General features: G+C 36.4%; 1 protein-coding gene and 1 pseudogene across 3 annotated transcripts in view; one reads left to right on the top strand and one right to left on the bottom strand.

Annotated features, from left to right (window-relative positions):
• LOC107853569 (PH-interacting protein) overlaps nt 1–18187 on the bottom strand; it is a 37763-nt gene extending 19576 nt beyond the window's left edge. Inside the window, exons 1-8 of one of the 3 annotated variants that reach the window (XM_047398661.1) lie at nt 18094–18187; nt 17885–17974; nt 9747–10179; nt 5379–5527; nt 4171–4410; nt 3712–3821; nt 3529–3606; nt 3299–3405 (exon numbers count right to left, since the gene is read on the bottom strand). In XM_047398661.1, the coding sequence (XP_047254617.1) occupies nt 3299–3405; nt 3529–3606; nt 3712–3821; nt 4171–4410; nt 5379–5527; nt 9747–10102 (1040 nt within the window). In that variant the 5' untranslated portion in view covers nt 10103–10179; nt 17885–17974; nt 18094–18187. Of the gene's footprint in view, nt 1–3298; nt 3406–3528; nt 3607–3711; nt 3822–4170; nt 4411–5378; nt 5528–9746; nt 10180–17884; nt 17975–18093 lie in introns of those variants that run through there. The other 2 variants (XM_047398662.1, XM_047398663.1) reach the window with 2 other exon arrangements.
• A 1702-nt stretch (nt 18188–19889) lies between these two features.
• Nucleotides 19890–23192, top strand: LOC107853568 (annotated as a pseudogene).
• Nucleotides 23193–23460: the final 268 nt, after the last annotated feature.

Genomic DNA, 23460 nt, shown 5'->3' with positions numbered 1-23460 from the left:
GACTACATTAGATTGTATCCCACTGACAAGGCACCTGGTCCTGATGGGTTCTCAGTGAGCTTCTACCAATCCTTTAACGATCTGATCAAGGTAGATATCATGAATACCTTACATCATTTCCATTCTTATCACGTGTTAGAAAAGAGCTTCAATGTTACTAATATTTCCCTCATACATATGAAGATGGGATCTTTAGAACTCAAGGACTTCAGACCTATTAGCCTCATAAGTGGAGTCTACAAGATCATTGCTAAACTATTGGTAGAAAGATTGAGAAAGGTAGTGAGTAAACTCATCAACAACCATCATATGACATTCATCAAAGGGAGACAGATTATGGATGTTGCTCTTATAGCCCATGAATATGAAGACTCGAGACCCAAGAGGCAATGATCTAGGTGTTGTGTGCAAATTAGACATAGAGAAGGCTCATGGTCTATGTTAACTAGGACTTCCTACTGAACATTCCCAAACAGATGGGCTTTGGTGTGAGGTGGTTGAAACGGATTAGATTTCGTATCAAAACTGCCAGGCTCTCGATTCTAGTAAATAGAGAACATGTTGGTTTTTCTCCCATCTTAGACAAGGTGACCCTCTTTCACCTTTCCTTTTCACAATTGACATGGAAGGCTTCAACATCATGATGAGAACTGCAGTCCAGAATAGGTGGTTGAATGTCTTCGGGATAGGCAACAGGTTAGTTGAAGACATGGAAATTTGTCACAAACTCTATGTTGTTGATGACACTGTCACCTTCTGTGATGCTGCATTTGAACAAATTCTCCATATCAGGATGATTCTCTTAAATATTTGAAGCTACTTTTGGACTATGTGTAAATTGGAGAAACCACTTATTCCCCATCAATGAGGTGACAGATATGGAGGAACTGACTAGCACTCTCGGATGCAGGATAGATCACTTACCAACAAACTACTTGGGCAACCACTTATTCCCCGTCAATGAGGTGACACATACGGAGGGACTGACTAGCACTCTGGGATGCAGGATAGATCACTTACCAACAAACTACTTGGGCATGTCTTTGGGCAATAAGCACAAGGAGTTGGAAATATGGGACAGGATAGTGAATGAAACAAAGAAGAAGTTCTCAAAATGGAAATCAGCTCACAATACCTTTCATTAGAAGGAAGCTTGACTCTTACACTTTGTTTGGATGGTGATTTGTCATGGTTCCATAATGTACGATACTATATAGTATGGTATTGTACTATACAGTATAGTACAATACAATGTTTGGATGGACTGTGTCGTTCATTGTTGTTTAATAACAGTTTTATTGTTTGGTTTGACGGTATGGTACTGTATCGTAACTGGTAAGTTTACTAAAATACCCTTAATTATTATAAATATTAAATTTATCAATAATTGTTAATAATAAAATAATTTTCTTCCTGCTAATATGTCACAAATTATGCCATGTATATTAAATTGTTAAATTCATGTAAATTCTAACAAAATCAATACAAGAGTATATCAAAATAAATGTAACCGGATCCATTTTTTATAGTAACAAATTTCATTTCCTTTTGGTGTTTTGAAACGTAACAACAACGACAAGTACAAAGTTTGAATGCATCTTTTGTGTATGCTACGGGTGTATTCGGTATGGAATACAAAAAAAAAATTCTAGGAAAACAAATTGTTTCTTACTTATTTTCTTGTGTTCGTTAAGCAAATAGAAAAATATTTTCTAAAAATATTTATATATATTTAACACAAAATAATAAAAACGAATAGGATAAGAGGGGTGGGGTAAGAAAAAAATTATGAACTTTTTGTTTGAAAAATATTTGGGTGTGGGGGAGTGGAGCGGGGGATCGAGGGTAGGTGTAGGACTGGGTAAGAATTCTTTTTTGAATTTTTTAAAACTTTTTAAAAAATAAAAAAATTGATTCGGGAGAGGGGCTAGTAAGTGGTGGGGGAGGGGCAGGGGTGCTGAGGGTGGGGTAAGAAAAAGTTTTGAATTTAAAAAAAAAAAAAAAAAAAATTGGTGCGGGGGTTTTGGTAATGGGTGGGGTCGGAGTAAGAGTAGGGGGATCGGATAACAAAAAAGTCTAAAATTTTCTAAAAAAAAAAATTATAGAAATAATTTTTTTGGGGCGGGGAGGGTGGGAGGGGGAGGGGAAGGGGAGGGGTGGAGGTCAAGGTAGGAGGTGGAGTTAAATAATACAAGGTAAAGGGTAAAATAGGATTATATAATATTAAATAAGGGCATAATTGAAAAACAAATAAACAAACCATGGGATACCACCAAATCGGTGGTTACATAAAGTGAGGGTTTTCATGGTTACAAAACCATGAAATCAAACCATACCATATCATACGTTTTAAGAAACAATCAAAACAAACATGGTTTTCTTAGTAATCATACCATACCATACCATACCATGGAAAACCACCATCCGAACAGTGTGTTATAAATTTCTGTTCTGGACTCTGTGCAAACATGTCATGCCTTTATTCCCAATCCTTCTTGAGTTCCCAGGTGGAAGAAAAGTTGGACAAATTAAGAAGAGATTTCTTGTGGTTGGGCAATAGCGAAGACAAGGGTTACCATCTGGACAAATTAAAGACTGTTTAACTAAACAAAGAATCTGGTGGTTACCAAGTGTGTTTTAATACATAGATGGTGATAGTTCAAGTAGAAAAAGGGAACAATTGTTAGCTGGGGTATGAAACTCGCGAAAAAGCAATATTTGGGGCGTTTTTTGACCATTGCCTCTTGATTTATTGGACTACTGAATTTTTGTAAAATTATGTGCATTTAAAAGTTTGTAATAGCATTTTTATTACATAAATATGGAGATATCTGATTTATTAATATGGCACCTTAGGATATTCCGACACCTTGTTTTGTGAACTATGATTTGCTCATTTGGTAAAGATTGTATAAGAGTTGGGGAAGTTTTGATAGTTTTCACACATTGTGAGGTTTTCATGATTATGAGAAAAAGTAAAACTTTTTAAATCCAAATTGCATGTCCAAACAAAATTCAACTACAAATCATGATTTCAAATTCATGTCGAAACGCCTATTAAATATTATTTGTAGAACTAGAATGTTACAATACCAAGATCACCCATGCAGCAGTCGTGTCACAGAAAACAAAGATACTCCTAATTTCCAAATTCTGAAATTCACCAGTTTGTTAAAATTCCATAAGCCACAGTTCATCTGTATGGTTTAATCAAAAAGGGCTATATCTCTTACACATAATAATGCATTCCCTTCAAAGAAAGGGCGACAATAAGGATCAAGGCTTAAAGGTGGCTTACGATAGAAGCTGATACACGGAGCTAGTCTTTGGAGTAAATGCGATGGCAGTAACAGCTCCAGTGTGACCACGCAAAACGGAAATAGGTAATCCATCTGGCAAGCGCCACTGAAGTACAGAGAAAGTAGATAAGCCGCTTACTCTTCAACAGGAGAAAATCTTCAAGCCCAAAATTATTACTCTTCAAAGAAAGCAAGAAGATATCTCTGTCAAGTGGGAGGAGAATCTTACAACTCGAATGCTGTAATCATTTGATGCAGATGCCACCAAAGCATTGTTTGAACTGACGGCTAAATCAGTGATGTCACCCTGTTAGCATGACAAGCAAATTAGTGCACAAAGGAAGAGTAACTATTCATAAGGAAGAGCTAAAATTGAGTACACCTCTCTGGGAGCATATCTCAATGAACTTACTTCATGTCCTCGGCAACTAGCGAGGCATAATCCAGTTTCCATTGACCAAACCTTGACAAGGCGATCATCAGAACCAGTAATCACATATCTTCCCAAGCGGTCAAATATTGCTACACAACACAAAGAAAAGGCAGAGAAATTGAGCTGGTGGTTCACATGTCTTCTTGACAGACAACCCTATATATCTTTTTTTGAGAAAGTAACATACAGACAACCCTTTATATCTCTAATATGATCAAGCTTAAAAGCTATTAAATGTCTCTAGGAATTTTTTTTAAAAAAAAAAAGAAACAGCTACCTTAAAACTATTAGTAGCACTCAATTTCTGGAATGCTACTATAGCAGAAAAGGCGTGTTCCATTGAACATAAATGAAAGCCCTGAATGAGAACCCAATTGAGAGAAAAACTTTTGAAGTGTCTAGATGCAGAAGCAAACTAGAAAATTTTTAAAGCTGTACCACAATAAACAGCATCCCTATGTCCCCTTAGTTTCTTTATGTTTTGCATCTTCTGGACCATAGTTGCTGGCTTTGCAACAGCATAACTTGCAAGACGGATAGATGGAGCACGATGATGTTTTGGGAAACCACCTCCAATCTCTCTTAAAGTTAGACCATGCACCTGATTAGCCTGCATGTGTGGCCAACGGAGGTATGAAGGAAGGGATTGTGCTTGCTTATTGACTCTATTTCGCTCACCTGTTCATCACATATTCAAACTTAGATAAACAGAAAACCTAGACTGGCAACAGCATGTGCATATCATGCTACTTAAGAGAAAGAGCAGAAAAGGGAGAGGAACAATGTGCCTAAGAGATCACAGTGCGAATGACAAATCGAGAGATGTTGGTGAAGAATTCACAGTTCGGAAGGCTGCTCGCATGAACAAATTGACGTATTGCAAATCATTCATCATCAAAAATGTAGAATATATGCCAATAGAGTTTTTAAAAAGTACCTATAAGCTGCTTTCGACTTTCAGTGAGATACCTTACAAAGCCAAAGAAAGGCACAAATTCAAATGCAATACAATTCTCAAATTGTTACTCACTACACAGTGGTTCTCTTTTTCTGGCTTATCCTCTTTTGGCCAAACGATAGTTTAAGTGATGGTGTATATCAGTTCAAGAGTAGAGAGATAAAGTTAATCTTATAATATGTTTGGATTCCTGTTAGTTCACTATCTGGCAAGGGCGGACCTATATGTATTATTTGGGGCTCCGGCACCCGTTAAATCCGACGCAGATTAGGTATAATTATAAAAAATTAAGTATAAAAATTAGTATAAGCTTCAAAAAAGCACCCAGGAAATCAAGAAGATAGTGGGGTGCTTTGGTTTTCAGCGGAACCTTAAAGTGTTGGGCGTCAATATGTGTGTTTGAACCTCATGAGCACCCACGACTCCTAAATCCAGGGTCCGCCACTGCTATCTGGTGACATGATATTGGAGAAATGTTGAGTAGCGCAGGGAAAAGGTTTATATAGATTTTAGCCAACACGAGTACCAAAGCTATAATAGTGCACATGCCAGAACAGAGAGTAGGAAACTAATCCAAGATGAAACCAGCTTGTTTAAACCCAAGAGAGAGAGAGAGAAGGATAAGAGAAAATGAGATGTGTGAGGTCAGTTTCCAAAAGAATATTTATTAGACCATAAAATTACTTACAAGCCAAAAGAGAAAAAGGCCCAGATCCAAGTAGCGTGGGAACATCAGCAGCACCTGGGGCACCTCTCCCGGCACATTGCAAAGAAGGACTCGAACTCAGCAGTTGTTTGAGCAACTTTACTAAGTGATTTTTTTCAATATGAGGATACCTATCATCAGTAAACTATATTATAGGTTTAAATGACACAAGGCAATTAACTATTTAAGCAGAAACAGATGGATATGTTAACCAGGTCAACTTTCCCAGGAACCCAGCAGTCAACTTTCCCAGGAACCCAGCACGTGATATCATAACCATTTTAAAGCGTCACTAAATATAAATAATTCAATTCTCTATGAGTAAAAGGTTCTAGTGAGAAGGCATTATATCGTATAATAGACAAGTAACTCATAATTGAGTCTTTAAAAAAGAGTTTAAAATCTAAAGGACTCAATCAGAATAGCTTGTCATTCTTTACCAGAATTAGATTATCATATATTTGAATAAATTCATTAAAAAATTGAATAGATGTATCCAGGGAGATTTCTCTTTGAAGCAATTATTTCCCAGATCACATGTCGTCTTATTTCACAACTGAATCAATCTAAAACTTAAAGAGGACCTCAGGTCATGGATCTATCAGAAGGTAATGTTGCACCAACGCCGAACCAAAGGGCGACTGTCATACCAATCAACAAGACAATTATCACTGCTGGTCAGTGAAATGGATATTGAAATTTATTAACGGCCAAACACATCGCCAGCATCCTAAACTTGGCACCAACTTTCATTTTGGCACCTCAACTAGTCATTGTTTATTTGAAACACCTAAATTACTATCCCATTGTGTCATTTTGGCACCTTTCGATGTTATGGCAAAGTGAATGTAATACACACAACTTAAGCACGTAAAGGCTTTTTTTAAAAAAAAAAATTTTTTTTGTTTGCTTCATCACCTTCACTCTTTCTCCCTCCACCTTCATCTTCCAAATTCACAATTTGAAATAAATAATTGAAGACTTCAGGAAATAATTTTTAAGGTAAAATACTGAAATTTTAAAATTGTGTGCTGTGAATTGATTTCCCTGTTAATGGGTGTTCATTTGTTGAATGAATCTTTGTGGAGTGACGGCGGTGGAAAGTTTTCCGGTGGAGGGTGAAGATGGTGGCTTGAAGAACACCTCCATTAACCCATCTGAAAAACACCTTCTCACCCACCCTCTTTCTCCTCCATTATCACCATCGAACACTTCTCCATTAACAACACTACCTCAACCTCCATTAACAACCGCCAGCTAAGCTCCTCCACCGACAAACCACCGGTAACCCATCATCAAAACGACCCGACCTTCAACTCCAGTAACACACCTAGTAATTGACCACCACAATTCCGCGGGCGAAACAACCCTCACAAGCCTTGAGCTACTCGTTTTCCTTTTTTGTTTTTAATTAATTAACTAAATAGTTTTAAAAATGGATTTTTCTCACAATATATTTTTTAGTAATTATTTTTTGTATATATGCCACTTGTCTTTATTTAATTTGCTACTTTGACATATCATCGACGAGTGTGCTACACACACCATATATATTTAACTAATTATTAAAAACGTGTCAAAATGACACACCAAGGCCTTACATGAGGTGTCTAAAATGAACAATGACTAGTTGAGGTGTCAAAGTGAAAGCTTGTGCCAAATTTAAGGGGTTGCCGATGTTTTTGGCCTTTATTAACACTCTAGAGAAGGTACTATATCAGAGATGTAGCAAAATTAACCCAGTCATTTGAACACACGTCGTTAAAAACTTATATTGTGAATCTAGAAAATAATACTATGTATGTAGGTCAAAAGCAACTTTTTAGAGATATATACTCAAGTTTTGAACAAACTTAACAAAATTCCTGGCTTTGCCACTGCTACTAATACCATAATGGGTCGTTTGGTAGAATGTGTTAACAAAAAATAATGCATGCATTACTCATGTATGCTACTAATACCTTGTTTGGTACATCCTTTTAGTCTATGTATAATTAATGTTTGCATTATTTATACACTCTATCGTGTGTTAAGCTACCACCTTTTTTCCTACGTATTAGTAATACAATGCATTTCAACACATGCATTAACTTATTAAATGACAAATTTAACCCTCAAAATATCTGCCCGATTTCTTTTCCGATCTCCAGCTATCGAAACCAAAACCAAAGACCTGAAATTAGGGAAGGGTTGAGAACGTAGGTGGAGGCTCTCATCGGAAACGACCATTCTTCAAACGAAACTCCTCCAAATGAACTCCAGTGGAGGCAAAGGTGTTAATCCGAGGGTGAATAAAGGCTCCACATTCAGGAGGAAGGTTGGAAGCGAAAACATAAGAATGAGGCATGCCCTTGAGGGTGAGGGATTTAAGCCTTGGAAACCTGGCAAGGACCCTCTCTGTTGCTGTACCATAGCAATTACCGACAAAGACCTTGTATCTGCTGAATCTATCGCTAAGGTACCAGGACTTGCAAGAAATAATGGAAAGAAGGGTATTTTGGTAAATAAACATTTTTTCATAAAAATTATATAAATATATATTATTTTTAATACATTAAACCAAACATTGTGTAAGAAATAATGTCTGCATAACTAATACTAGCATTACTAATGCACCATATTCGGCATTATTCTTATAGTCCCTAACAAACGACATGTAATAGTGTTGATATGATGCATTAGTAATGTTGACACTAGTAATGTTGGCATTAGTTATGCTGAGATTATTTATGCAGTGTTCGTTTTGGTGTATTAAAAATAACATGCATTGCATATTTCTAAAAAAAGAATTGTCAGCAAAAATACCCTCCACAAATACAATGAAAAGGATGTGGAAAAAATGTTGAGGGGAAATTGTGTCTTTACCTACGCTAATGCATGCATTAAAATCCCTTGCATTGCTAACACCGTGGCTTTTCATGTATTAGTTATGCATAGCATAATACCAAATAGAGTGTATATATAGGTTGAGAAGGTGTACCAAGTAAGGTACTAGTAATATACAAAGCTAATGCATGCATTATTTTTTCTAATGCACTCTACCAAACAACTTAGCCTAAGTACTGAAACCATTAAAAGAATATCAAGTAATCTATGGACACCATACAAAGTATTAGACATATAGCAAGAAATATGATTTATGCATTCGATTGATGGATATAAGAATAGCTAAGCATATTAAATCCAATAGAACCTATAATTACTACTGAAAAATAAAATGTAAGAGCTCACCAGTTTCCAAAGAAAAAAGAAATGTAAGAGCTCAATGGGCCATGTGGGTTCTCCATACTGGATAGGTGAATCGTACAGATAATCCCACGGGACACAAGAAGGGGGAGCTCTTTGAAATTAGAGGTTCAAGAGAATTTCACAGAGTCAAGATTAGAGGATACGCAAATTCCAAAGAACAATTGAAGAGCTCTAAAATTCAACTGACACATTTCAACCAGGATAGTTGGAGAGGGGCAAAGAGAGCAGATTGTTCACAACTTCACATAGAGTCTTATTATACACAGATTATGGGATAAATAGGACACAGCTTTCCCATATCTATTATTCTGGATCAAAAGAGCTCCAGAGGTTGTAAAGCTTGCTCAATAGAACATATTGGCACCTGTTCTATTTAGGTTGTCTCAGATTACCAGTGGCGTACGTAGGATTTTTCATAAGTGGTGTCGCCAATTAAAAGGAGTAAGCAAATGAAAGTGTAAGAGTGAAAAAATGAGGCTGCACAAGTTTGGACTCACGACCTCACACAAAGCTAGAGCACCAAACAGAGGCGGATCCAGGATTTAAAGTTTGTGGGTTCCCTATGTTAGACAAAAATAAAATCAAATAGTAACTAGAGGGATTTGAACTCACAACCTAGAGGTCAATAAAACTTTTACAAGTCCCCTACTCCACTAAGCCAACAATACACTTTATTTATGGGTTTCCAACTTATAATTCTTATATATTTATTAGATTTCTCTATAAAAATACTAGATCCGCACGAAATTTACTGGGTTCCCGGGATCCCCCCACCCAGGACCCTAGATCCGCCCCTGGCACCAAACCACCAAGCCAATGCACAGCTTTGTTTACAAGCAATGCCCTTTTAGTATTTCCACATTTTATTTCCGTTCTATTATTATTTATTTATGTATATCTAGTAAAAAGAAATTGACAAAGCAATGTCACATGACACCCCTCAGGCCAAGGTAAATCCACCCATGCTCAGATATGAGTGATGAGATCTGGTCTCGCCACTGTGATGAGACTGGAGCTCAAAGCAAACACCACCAAACGAAACTGCAGCAGACATTTAATTTCAACTGAAAGACTAACACAAAATATGTTTACAAGGCATACCTTAGCACCAGATCATCATAATTTAGAGGGAAAGAACTGCCATCGTCATCTTCATCTCCACAGAGTACACCTTTTCTTGAATACCAAGCATGATATCTCCTAGGCAGAAGCTCATGTTCCAGAAGTTCATCACAGAAAATCCCAAACGTTTTTCGGCATGGCCCAGATGACAAAAAATGCATAATCAGAAAATAAACTTCTCTGAGGTCAATATTTACATCCTTTATTGTGACATGTTCAGCAAATCTCTCCTCTTCTTCGAACAGAGATTTTGAGTATACACTATTCAGGAAGCTTGTAGGTGCCATACTTGATAATGAAACGCCATTTCTCGATGCACACTTCCCTGAATCCATCCTTTGCTAGCAAATAAACTCCTTCTCTGAGCACTCCTCTTCAAAGAGCAAGATCCATGACTCTATATTCTCAAAAACTGAAATTAGGAAGCATACTCTATCAATTTTCTAAGAAGTAAATGCAGAAGTTCTCATAATTCATAAACAATTCATGAAACATATTCTAACCACCATGAACAAGCAAGCACAAAGGTTCACTACACAAGGTCAAAGAAACACTTAGATTTCAGCTTCCCTTTACAGCTGCATGGAAGTTATAGGACATAAGTTAAATTGCTAATTACAAGTATCACACAACAAAATTAACATGTGTGCACAACAACAGAAAGTAAGAATAGTTGAGTCAGAGTTGGAGCAACGAAACTAGGAAAAACTCTTTAACAATTTCAAACCTATTTCAGGGGTATAGAGAAAAGGAAAAGGGTCAAATTACCCGTCTACTTTATTATATTGTTTAACTTTATCCGCCGTTATACTATCTGGCCAATGTTACCTCGACACAATGAAACTTAACAGATTTTACCCTTTCCAATCTCGGAAAATTACCCATTTCATTTAAATCAGCGATCAAGAGATCCACGACCACCAGATCCACATCAAATCACAACAAAAAAGGAACCAAATCAGTCCTAGAATTGGACCAAGGCATTAGCAAAAAAACTGGACAAAATCTCAAACGAACTAAACCAGATCAAACCAAAAATGAACCAAATCAGTCAAATTGAATAAATATGTGCTTTTGAATTTAATTTGCTTCGAGTCTCAGCATCTAGAGAGGAAAACTTCTTCCTAAGATAATCTTCTTGGTTTTGAATTACTGTTGCATCTTTTATTACGAAGTTTCTGCTGTGATCCTACTTCCTCAATAGAGGGTAATTACTTCCCTCTGTCCGGAATCCTCTCTGTGATTTGGTGACCAAATGAACCTTGACGACCTTTGACCTGTAATCAGCTTTTGCTTCTACTGCAAGAAAAAGTATTTTAGTAGCTTGGTATTGGAACAGGTGCTCTGTTCTGGATTAAAGCGGTGGCTATGGAGTTATCTGGCAATGATTTTTCCAGAGGTGATGGGTTTAACGACTGACTTGCGGGTGGTTTACGGATCTGTACAGTAACGTGGTATACGGAAAGGGGATTCACATGATGGTGTTAGGGTGGTGACTCACGGTGGAGTTTGGTGGCAGAGTGAGTGGTACACGGTGAGGCGAAGGCGACTGAAGATGGTGCTCCATTTCGACCGTAAGTCTGCGCTCCCAATGACCTCACTCTACGTGTATCTCAGAAGCATCTCCCTCTATCCAGTGAATGCTCTCTTTGTGCTTGGATCAAATTCTTGGTAAGAAGGAAAAATGAAAACCTCTCCTCTTTTGTGTGCTATTTACCCAAAATCCTCCCTGTGATTTGGTGCGGGTCGTGGGTCTCCGGGTCGCGGGTGTAAATGGTCAATCAGTTTGAATGGGTTAATCACAAGTCAAATTGGGTAATTTTTTGGCCAGCTTGGGCGTAATCATTAATTTGGGGGTCAGTTTAGTAAGTTTCATAATGGTGAGGGTAATATCGGACAGATAGTACAACAGAGGATAAAGTCGAGGGGTAAATTTGACCCTTCTCCCTAGAAAAATTAACCTGAAAGAACTTTTGGATCTGTATGAGACTTCAACCAACAACCTAAGTAGGAAAGTATGTCACCAACAAGTTAATCCATGAGGTCAAACATTTAATCACTCAACGAATGCAAAATGCGGGAGGGTGAAGGAGTGAGAAGAGGTTCACAAAGCATGTTACATCAAATTAATAGGAAAATATTTTTAGACATATGCATGATATTTCCTTAACAGGTACTAGTGCATTTACATATTAATTGATAGAAAAATTAACACGGGTAGTTCCAAATTGCAGCGGAAGAGCTTAGTTCTTTTTTGTTTCAATAACCGAAAAATTCCTGAGGGTCACTGATGCACGGTTTGAAACTCGGTGATAACGGGTTCACCCCTCTATCCTTCTCCACTTAATTACTAGGTTTTGTCTACAATGGGGTTCAAACCCATGGAATGTGCCTAACCAATACATTACAAGTTGTGGTTTTACCACTACACCAAAGCCCGGGGGCACTAGCTTGGTAATTTCTGACCACATAAGAACTCTTTCTAGGTTAGAGGTGTTAGAATTGGAGTAGGAAAATAGAATCCTACTTCAAAAAGGATTGCAATGTAATGTCCAAGTTGAAAAAGAATTATAGTGCCGTAGTCTCCTAGTTGGAAAAGGATTAATGTAGTGTCTATAAATAGGGTCTCAATGTAATAATGTAAATACAACAAGTCAATAATATTCTTCTATTGAAAACCTCAACGATCTTGGTAAAAAATTAAAGAGTTTTCGTTGCCGGCGGGCGGCTATAACCCATATATAAATCACCCATTGGACAATGATCATGTTAGCAAAAGATTGGAACACTATGCTTCTTTCCGATGACTATTTTCTCATATTTGATTTGTGTAGCACCGCGCATCTGTCAGAAGACTACTTTCTCATATCTGATTTGTGCAGCACCATGTATCTCTCTGAACTACTACTCATATTTAATTTGCAAAGTACCGTGCATAATTGAGGACTACTTTCTCATATCTCAGTTGCATAGCACCACGCGTCTTTCTTGTGACTTCTCAGATTTGGCTTGCGTAGTTCCGTGCATCTTTCTAGTGACTCCTCAGATCTGATTTGTGTAGGGTTGTGCCATCATTCCGACCCTACCCATATAATTTCTCTTTTTAAGTAGGGTTGTGCCGTCATTCCTACCCTACCCATAAATTTCTCTTTTTCAGTAGGGTTGTGTCGCCGTTCCGGCCCTAACCATATAATTTCTATTTTCCAATAGGGTCGTGACGTCATTCGGACCCCACCCATATAATCTCTCTTTTCCAGTAGTCATGCCGTCTTCCGACCCCACCCATATAATTTCTCTTTTTCAGTAGGGTCGTGCCATCATACCGATCCTACTTATATAATTTCTCTTTTCTAATCGGTTCGTGCCATCATTCCGACCCTATCCATATAATTTCTCTTTGCCAGTAGGGTCGTGCCATCATTCCAACCCTACCCATATAATTTCTATTTTTCAATAGGGTCATGTCGCCATTCCGATCCTACCCTTATAATTTTTCTTTTTCAGTAGGATCGTGTCGTCATTCCGACCCTATCTATATAGTCTATTTCAAGTAGGGTCGTGCCATCATTCTAACCTTACCCATATAATTTTTCACAAATTTTGACCACTTTTCAGCTGTCAAATCTAATTATCCTACTTGTGGGCATGTTTTGGCCAGTTTTTTGGTGACTTTCTTGTTCAAGATCTACTCATATTCTTGATTTCGAGATAACCCATATATCTTACACCAGCTTCCAGCAATTTTTCAGCGTCAGATCAACTTTTCGGAGATGTTTACTACTTTTTCAACTACTTTTTCAGTTTGTTCCTTTGCAACGGTGATCACCTAGACATCCCCAACAATCCTTACAAGCTTTCTTGCAGATAACTTCACCAAGTCCCTCACTGGTCCTCGTATTAATTACATTTGTAACAAGCTCGATACATATTGGTGTGTATGCACCAACTTGATGGAGAGTTTGGAGTAGAATAAGAACAGTAAATAGAATCCTATTTGGAAAAGGATTGCAATGTAATGTCCTATTTGAAAAAGGATTATAGTGGAGTAGTCTCCTAGTTGGAAAAAGATTAATGTAGTGTCCATAAATAGGGTCTCAATGTAATAATGTAAATACAAAAATTCAATAATATTCTTCTATTTTATTTCTCACAGGATGGATGAAGGCTCTCGATGTTTCTCACAGTGTAGTAGTCACTCAAAAGCATGTATGCCTGTATCATCCTAATTATGGGCAATCCTCAATAGCATAACTTCTCCCAAACTAAATAAGGAAATAAATATTTGGTCCACTCTCCAATGGAAAAGTTTACTCTAAGTTCAATCCACATTGTACACTTCTAGCACCTGCTTCTTGCTTGAAACAATTCTTTTTAATTATTAAAAGAGGACTTGGAAGTTCTGCATTTACAATTTAGGGAAGTGCACATGTGCATTTATACTTGGTTGATAATCGTTCAAGCATTTCAGCATCAACCTTGTACAAATCCCAATATGGAATTTCGGCTAAGTTGCTCAAACTCAAGTGCAGCATGTGGGTATCCGATACGGGTGCGCATCTACAAATCGGAAACTTCATGATATAAATTTTAAGATTTGGGGTTATGGATCCAAGTATGGATACAGGTGCTAAAAGTGGAGTCATAAAACCTAAATTATGAGATATTATATGGAAAACTTGAGGAGAAATATTGATAAAAGGAGAATCCCGGAAGGAGATAAAAGGAAAGAGAGTGACATAGAAATTTCTATATATAAAGTATTTCATTTTCTTCAATTTCACCATAGCTTTTGTTTTGATTACATAAATTATTGAATCTGTCCGAAATTTCTCCATCTATGTTGGTCAAAGCACCCAAACTTGGTTGACAAGATGAGTACGAATCCCACACCCATGTCGTGTAGACACGAGTGTGGCACCAAAAAGTGATAGTCCGAGCAACTTAGAATTTCAGAACCCATTTCAGGAAGCCTCCATAAATCACCACCACAATTGGTATCAGAAGAAATTGAGACTAACGAGGGGAGAAATTGAAGAAAAAGTGCTAGAACTAGAAAAGCTATTAACATTGTAAGCAGATAAAAGCAGGTCACTGAACACGTCATTGCCATAGTCAGGTATAAATTTGTCAAAGAAAAAAGTCAACTTGACATCAATTAGAGAGTAATTGTGAACATGCTTACATTAACACCGTATCCACAAGATTTACCTCTTCTATTACATTCTTAGCCCCCTGAAGACTTCTTAGAAGAAGTCAGTAACTTGGTTGAAATAGATCACAGCAGAGACAGAACAATTGATGGTCTTTATGGCAGGTCAAATAATTGCTTGATACATACACTTCGCTCAAAAAGCACCACATCAACCTGGTAAGGCTCATATGGACAACCTAATTATTTTCTGATAATTTGAGCTTAATGATCCACCATAGTTAAAGTGCAAAAATATGAGTTTAGGATGTGGTATCTTTTGTTGTATTACTTGGTGTATCTTGTATATGGTATTATTGGATATGTTGATTTTGATTGTATCTTGTCCTTTTATTATTCCTTGTCTAGATTGTTTTATTTTGAGCAGGAGATATATCGGAAACAGCCTCTCTATCTCACATCTGAGGTAGTGGTATGGACTGCGTACACTTACCCTCCCCAGACCCCACTTGGTGGGAATATATTGGGTATGTTGTTGCTATTGTATGTACTTTCCACTAGTCATTTGATAAGTGTGACATGGTGGTTAATGAAATGGGTTGAAAACCATGAGATCTCAAGTTCAATTTTCATGGGAGACAAAAATACTAGATGATTTCTTCTCATCGTCCAATGGACAGAGTTACCCGATACCTGCGTTGGTGTTGGTGGAAGGTAGCAGGTGCCCTATTGAATTAGTTGATGTGTGGGCAAGGTGGCTCTGACACCATGGTTAAAAAAAAAAAAATAACACTCTCCATTCCCTTTTACTTGTCTACTATACTAAATAAATTTTCATTTTTACTTGTCCACTTTAGCATATCAAGAGAACAATAATTTTATTTTGTTTTACCTTTAACATTAACTACTCTTCCCCAAATTATTTCCCAAGTCCATTGAAACTATACACCAATTAATTTGTATCTGTGATAATATGTGCACTTCATTTAGTATATTACTAAGGGGAGTGCAAAGTCCATTGTGGACAAGTAAAGAACAGAGGGAGTAAGTACACTACTGTTCCCATACATTTAATCACTGTTGATTCTGGAGGACATTATTAAATTGTAAGTTTCGTTTTCCTTTTATTTGATAACCGTGGTGTTCGGGTCATCTTGCACGCACCTCGACTAATTCCACGGGATACCTGCCACCTCCCACCAGGTACCAGGTACCAGGTAACTCTTGCTAGAACAGATGGAAAGAAACCATCTAGTGTTTGTCTCTGTTGGAAATTGAACCTGACCTCATGGTGCTCAACCCAACTTCATTGAATTCCTTAATCTCATTAATACTTAGTACAAGAATCTGATCTCTTCCCTAAGTTAATATGGCAAAACTGAATGTGTCTGTCACATAATTTGGCAAAGGTACTAATCTCTATAAGAAATCGGGCATGTTGAAGCCCTTACTAAACTACTTTGCTGTCAAAATAAGATTGTTAGCAGTGTTCTTGTCTAAACTTCAGAAGGTACAGAACTTGGGAGCCAAACAACAATTAGGGCTTGCTTTGACACCTTTTCAAACTGAACAAAGCAGGACAGAATAAGGATCATAATCTAAGGTTATTTTCCATAACCATTAACAGCCCAAAGATTTGCAGACATTAACATCTACTCATTTAATAAACCTCAACAAAGTTGTATGGAAGTAAATTAAATTACTCTTTTAGTTACTAAACCACAAATAACCATCTTTCAAAAATGTGACACATTAAGAAACTGCTTGATATTTTCTAAAAATAGTCCAAGTCCCGAGTTAAACTCAATAAATTAGTGCTACTCAAAGCATAAGCTACAAAAGAATCCCTCAAAACGTGAAGTATTGAATGACAAGATGAGGAGGAGGACACGAGAAAAAAGATAATAATTCAACTACAGGAACAACATAAATGACACAATCAATCAAACAACCAATTTATAAATGACCCATGTCCTAATCCCAAGCAGGCTGATTAACTATATGCACTGGCGGAGCTAGGGACACAAGGGGGTTTATCCAAATCCACTTTGCTGGAAAAGTACACGGTATATAGTAGATATTGAATACCCTTAACTTTTCAAGTGCACTTCTTATATTTTGGATCCTCTTAGTGAAAATCATTTATATTTTGGATCCTCTTAATGAAATTCCTGGCTCTGCCACTAGTTAAACCCATTTCCATGATCAATAACTCATGTTTAAGGCGAACTAGATTTCTCCGGCGATTCTCTAAAGTTCACACTTGTACGTAAACTAACATGCAATTCTCTAACTAGACTAAACATGAGTGCGTAGTGATGTATTTTTCTTTTTTTTATAAACATGGCGTCCAAACTAGCTTGCGCACACCTCAGCTAATTCAACAGGATACCTACCACCTACCACCTACCACCACTACCGAGTACAAGGTAACTCTGTCCATCAAAGCTAGAACAGATACAAATCACGAAATGCTTTTGCCTCTGTTGGGATAGAACTTGAGACCTCATGGTGCCCAACCCACTTCATTAGCCACTAGGCCACACCATGCATGCCTACTGACATATAATTAAGAATCCACTAAATACAAATGATAAATCTGCCTAAAAATCAAAGCCGTGGGATTTACAAAAATCTGCCTAATGATATACTTTTATTTTTCTACTAACCCTGATGTCCCGGTCAGCTTGCACGCACCTTGACTAGTTCCACCGAATTCTTGTCACCTCCCCGAAACAATAGTTACTAGAACTATATTACCATCTCTTTTTCTTCTCCCCCCAAGTTTGATTATTTCTTCTTCACCAGAAAAGAAAATGATCTACAAACATGAATTAAGAAACCCAGAGCTATAAGAAATGAACAGCCCAATGCATTAAAGCTCCTACTAAAGGCCGGACCAAGGGTCTATTATATGCAGCAGTATCATCACAAAGTAAAAGAAAGAAAGACAGTTTTTATGATTGACCTGACGGTAAAAGGGATTTCCGTTTCTTGTTGTAAAACTGATTGAGATGCAGATGTAGATATTTGCCCTCGGCTTTCCAAATGCAACAAACTGTGTACGAGAAAATGGAAAGTTAGCTGATGACGAAGGAGAAAGATTTTGTTATTTGTATAGTATAGAAATTGTGTCGATATTGGGGCAGGCCAATCCGCATAGTGGAGAAAAAATACCCAATTCCTGGGGACGTCAAACGCCGCAAACTCCCCACTTTGCTGGTATAAAGCATGAGTAATACAACCTTGTCTTTTTAGCTTTCGTTTAAGTTATTTGTAATTCCTTAAAATTATTTGAAAAATTTATCTAGTCACCTCAATTCTAATTTATATTTATTAAACACTTTAATCTTTAACAAATATTTGTATCAATTTTAATATAAATCAAAAATCTATTAAAAAATAAAAATGAGTGTAACTCATAACAGATGGATATGTCACGTAGTAATTAAATTTAAATAATTTTTTTAAAAATAACTTTATTTAAATAATAAAAAAGGATCCAAAATATTCTTCAATTATGTGAAGTGGTATACAAATATCCTTCATCTACGTATTAAACCTGAAATACCCTCTTCGTCTATCTATTGGAACTGTTTTGCCCTTTCATTTAACGTCTCGGCACTGACTCCATTTCATCAATGATGTGTCATAATTTTACTGTCACTTAATATTCAATTAAAATAATTGAATTCCCCCTAAAATTTTGACCCGGCCCAACCCAATAACCCGCCACTCATTAATATCGAGATCCTCATCCGAAAATCTTTCATCCCAAATTCTAAGTACCTACTGCAACTCTGCAGAAAAATCAACGCTTATGTAAACCTCTAAACTCTTCCAACCGGATTTCAAGTCTGAAAAATGATTTATGTAATTGATTGTAAGGTAAAATTCACTTTTTGTTGTGATAAAATTATCAGTTGTACACTTACCATCTTGCTAGCAGATTTGGAGATAATTATTTTGGAATTAAATTATGTATAATGATAGTATTATGGTTGAGAGATAGGAGGTAAATTATTTAGATATAAAATAATATAATATTTAGTTCATAACTTAGAAACCTGCACAATTAGTATAAGTTACGTGGAATTTACGTATTTTCGTATGTATGATCGAAGGTGAAATAAGTAATATATGCTCAATTTATTATACATGAATATTATCAATGCATAACTAGTATATGCATAAATAACAGTACATAGATCGTCTCTTAACTAATCTCTACATTAGAAACACCTAATCAACTACCAAGCGACCCCTTATAAATTAGGTAATGCTCCTATTATTTTTTCGTATTATTTATATTTCCAAACTACTTTAGGGTCCTATCACCCCTTGAAGGTAATTTTTTAAATTAATTATTATGTAGTATGTACTTAAACATCAAAACTAAGATATAATAAACTGGTTTATATACTTGAAAGTTCTTAAATTTAGTTGACATACTTTTACTTGCTTATTAATATCCAATTTGGAATGTTTCAATAAATTGAATCCGTCATTTCTTAAATAACTAACCCTTCTACTAAATTATTTCATATTGATGTAATATATCACAAATTACAATAAATTACAACTGAAAAATTTAAGTAAAAAATGAAAAAATAATATTCAATATAAGGCGCGAATATCTGATTCTCTTCAAGGAGATTCAAGCTCATTACGGCATAATCTACATTAGTATTTCTTTTAAGATGATGTTACTACACAATTAAATATGTTTTTGTACTTATTTGGTATTTATGAAGCTACATCGCTTGTTTTCAGGAAATTGCATGTCATACACCCAAATATGGGTGGCTTTAGATATTTGACCCTAATTAAGAATGTCTTTGAAGAATAGCCTTCCTTACTTTTTAATATACTAAAAGTACCATTTTGCCCCTCTAATGAATCTCTTCATTCCTTAAGAATTCCATAATCCATCCAAATTTCAAAACGAACAAAAGAATTAATTACAAAAAATCATGGGTGGTGGAGGAGCATTCAGAGCAGCGGCGAAAGTTGCTGGAGTCACCGTCACAAACAGCAGATTCCATTTCGTTACAGCGGATCATCCAGTTTACACCATCGCACATAACGTCGTCCGTCTGGTGTCCGTTTCCGCTATATCATTGTCATCAGAAGATGTGAAGTCCTCCATTGTCACGGCAGTTAACGGCGGAGGCGGAGGAGGATTATCCGATGTGTCGCCGATGCAAAAAGTGGTGGCGGAGTTTGATGACTGGGAGATGGCTGGTGGAGAGGAGTAAATGATGGTTAGTGTTGGTGAACCGTTATCAAGAGTTGTGTTTGGCAGTACTCCGTCTCTTTAGGAAGCTACTTCTGATCTCAAACACGCTCTCGAAAAGTATGTGATTTACTGTGCTATTGTGATTTACAGTGCTTTATGTATAGTTTTTGTAGATAATATCTACATTTTATGTATACAATAGTGAATTAATTAAATTTAATTTAGGTTAGAAGATTAGTCAGATTGCTTCTCGTTAAACAAAATATGATAAGTGAATGGAGGGAGTAGCGTTATATCTAACTTCTGCAATTTAGTTTGTTAATGCAACTTATACATCAAATATGATAATTTTATATTTGAAATAGTGAATTAATATAATTCGGTTTAGTTTCGAAGATTGGTTAAATTGATTCTCGTGAAATGAAACGTGATAAGTAAAATAGAGTGGAGGGAGTAGTATCTGTTGTTATTGTTGATTTTGAAGTATTGCTTTTGGTGTGTCTGTGTTTTATAATCATAGAAATTGAAGTCTTTTGTAAAACTTAATGGTGTTTGAGTGATTACTTAGTTGATTGATTCGATCGACTAATAAAGTTACATTTTTTAATGAACATGCCTCTCAATTGTTTGCTCAATCATTTTTTGTTCAGTAGAGTAAAATGGGACATGTTGCAGCAAATTTTACAATGTTCAATTTAGTTTCAAAGATCAGTTAAATTTACTCTAGTGAAACGGAACTTACTAAGTAAAAGTGAAGAGTGATCACTCAGTTGATTGACGAATAAAGTTACAATTTTAATGAACATGTTTTCTCAATTGTCTTCCCAAGAAAATTTTTGCTAATTAGGATAATAAGGGATGTATTGTACTTGCAAACTTGCAATGTTCGATTTGATGTTGCCTCATTTTAATGTAACTTGGATTAGCCCAATATGAACTGAACTTTTGAAAAGGAGCTACCTCTTAAAACTCACAACAAATAAGCACCATGGGAGTTCATAGATATTGATCACAAGAAGTTGAGGCATTTTTGTTGTTAAGGGCTATTGGATTAATTCAAAAAAATGGGTATTTTCAACTTATTGTGTCATAAATATCATGCTCATTAGTCTTATAGTTGGGTGACATTGTCAGAGTCCAAATGTGTTTTTTATGTGACAGTGTCAGTGAAGATAGAAACTTAAGTTTTGGACTTGCAATAGACGAAGGAGGTAGTGAAAATGTTCTTGTCTATTCGGTTGTTGTTCTGTTCTTAATATTGGAATGTTTAGTATTTTCGTAATACTTTCATCAACATTTAACCTTTAGCCCCTAGAAGGCTTACGTCTGAGATTCGAAAGGCTATTGGACGTTGGTTGCGGTATATACTTCTCAATGTTACTCTGCGTACAGATGTTTATCTTTTCTAATAGATGATGTGAACGACTACTCATATAGTATCAATTCTAAACTCTTCTTAAATTTACCGGGTATATTTGTCTGGATCTGCTAATGAAGATGGTAGATCTTGTGTATCCGGCTAGAGCTCATCACCCTACTCCAAAACTTATGTTGTCAGTGAAACTGTAGTCACAAAGTCTGCGCTGAAACATGTTATGCAGGCATTTAGGTTTCTAAATAAAACTCCTGACGCTCAGGTTTTCTTCTTTGTCATTTATGTTTACATGTTCTCTTAGTTTTCATATTCTATCTAGTGTTGTATGTTCATGTATTTGAAACTGGATATAGCAATTTTTTCTTTTAATCCTTTAGTACAAACCCTTACTAGGGGTGAGGAACGGATATGAATATGTTTAATTTGAATAAATGAGAAGATCCAGTTAACAAAAACTGAACTAATTATTGTAGTTGCAGCATAAAAAGTAGAACTACTGTATAATAAGCTGTCCTCTAATCCACTTGTGGCATCTCCTCAAACAGGGACTATTTTTTTGGAATTGCGAGTGATTGTGAGAATTTAGAATTCTTCTTCCTTGTGAGTTTGCAACGTAGTTTGCCTCATTTGATTTTTCTTTAGGTACCGTTTTCTAGATGTTGACATCTGTAGAGGAGATATATCTGAGTTGAGTCCAATACTGATCTGTAACATAGTTAGATTTCTTAAGAAGCAGCAGCATTTCAATGTCAAGATAACTCTTTGTGGTGTCAAGTGTATAGTCCACTGTTATATCCAATTCTATTGTTTGGCGTATGGATGGTGTCATTAGTTTTCTTCATTCACATTTTAGTTTGAGGCATGAGCATGAAGTGGCTTAGATGGATTAGGCGTTGTAGATCTAAAAGTCCCCTGAAGTAATTTTTTATCCATTTTCTTGGATTTAATGATGCTGCATCCCAGTGGACACTCCTAATAACTTGATGAGCTCTTAGGAGTGTGGTCTTAGTAGTGTCTGAGGGTCACGAGTTTGCCAGGTTTGCTAATATTGATTCCATTTTCCCCCTTCCCAGAGCGTTTTGAGGGTCACGAGTTTGCCAGGTTTGCCAATATTGATTCCATTTTCCCCCTTCCCAGAGTGTTTTTGATTCAATTGCTTGTGACCCAAATGTATGGAATGCGGTAATGCAAAATCCAGCCCTTCAAGAATTCCTCGACTCAAACCAGTGAGAAATATATGTCCTTGATTCTACTCAAATATTTTATAACGGTCAAGCTTCTTACTACAATACTATTTTCACAGTTGCATCATTCCCAGACTCGGATTACAAGATAGATGAATCCATTGCTGATGCTTTTTCTCAGTCATCCCGAAGGAGTGCGTCTTCCAAATCTGAGGTAGAAGAATCTAAATTCGGGAACTTTTTTACAGACTTTTTACAGAATGTTACACGAACAGTAACACAAATTATAGTTGATATGATGAACAGTTTATCAGATTTCTTCAACAATCTCCTTGGAAGCAACAAGGTTTTCTTTAATGCTGATAGAAGTGCTAAATTAGGCGCTGTGGAGATGACATTGGGAGCATCTTTCAGGCTTGGCAGTCATGGTTATGATGGTGATTGTCTCAAAACGCGGTCAATCATGATGTCTTCATAGTTATTGCTATTTGAATTCATCAAAATTACATGACCAAGTGTTATAGTTTCTTCTGGAATAGGTATTGAGGGTTTTGTCTAGGGTTTTTGGCCGTGCAGGGCTGCCAATGACTTGTTGAAGAGTCTTGTAAATAAAATAAAGTCATTATAGACAATGCTTATGTCTTAGTTTCTTGGTTTTGTCCTCTAAATGACAACAAAGTTAGATTTGTTACGGACATTATATACTTTGGGTACTTGTTACAGAAACAAAATCCTCTGGTTTGTCA

This window comes from Capsicum annuum, chromosome 1, assembly GCF_002878395.1.
Source record: "Capsicum annuum cultivar UCD-10X-F1 chromosome 1, UCD10Xv1.1, whole genome shotgun sequence".
Classification (NCBI taxonomy): Eukaryota; Viridiplantae; Streptophyta; class Magnoliopsida; order Solanales; family Solanaceae; genus Capsicum; species Capsicum annuum.
Note: the sequence above shows the minus strand (reverse complement) of the source record. Positions and strands in the feature narration are given on the sequence as shown.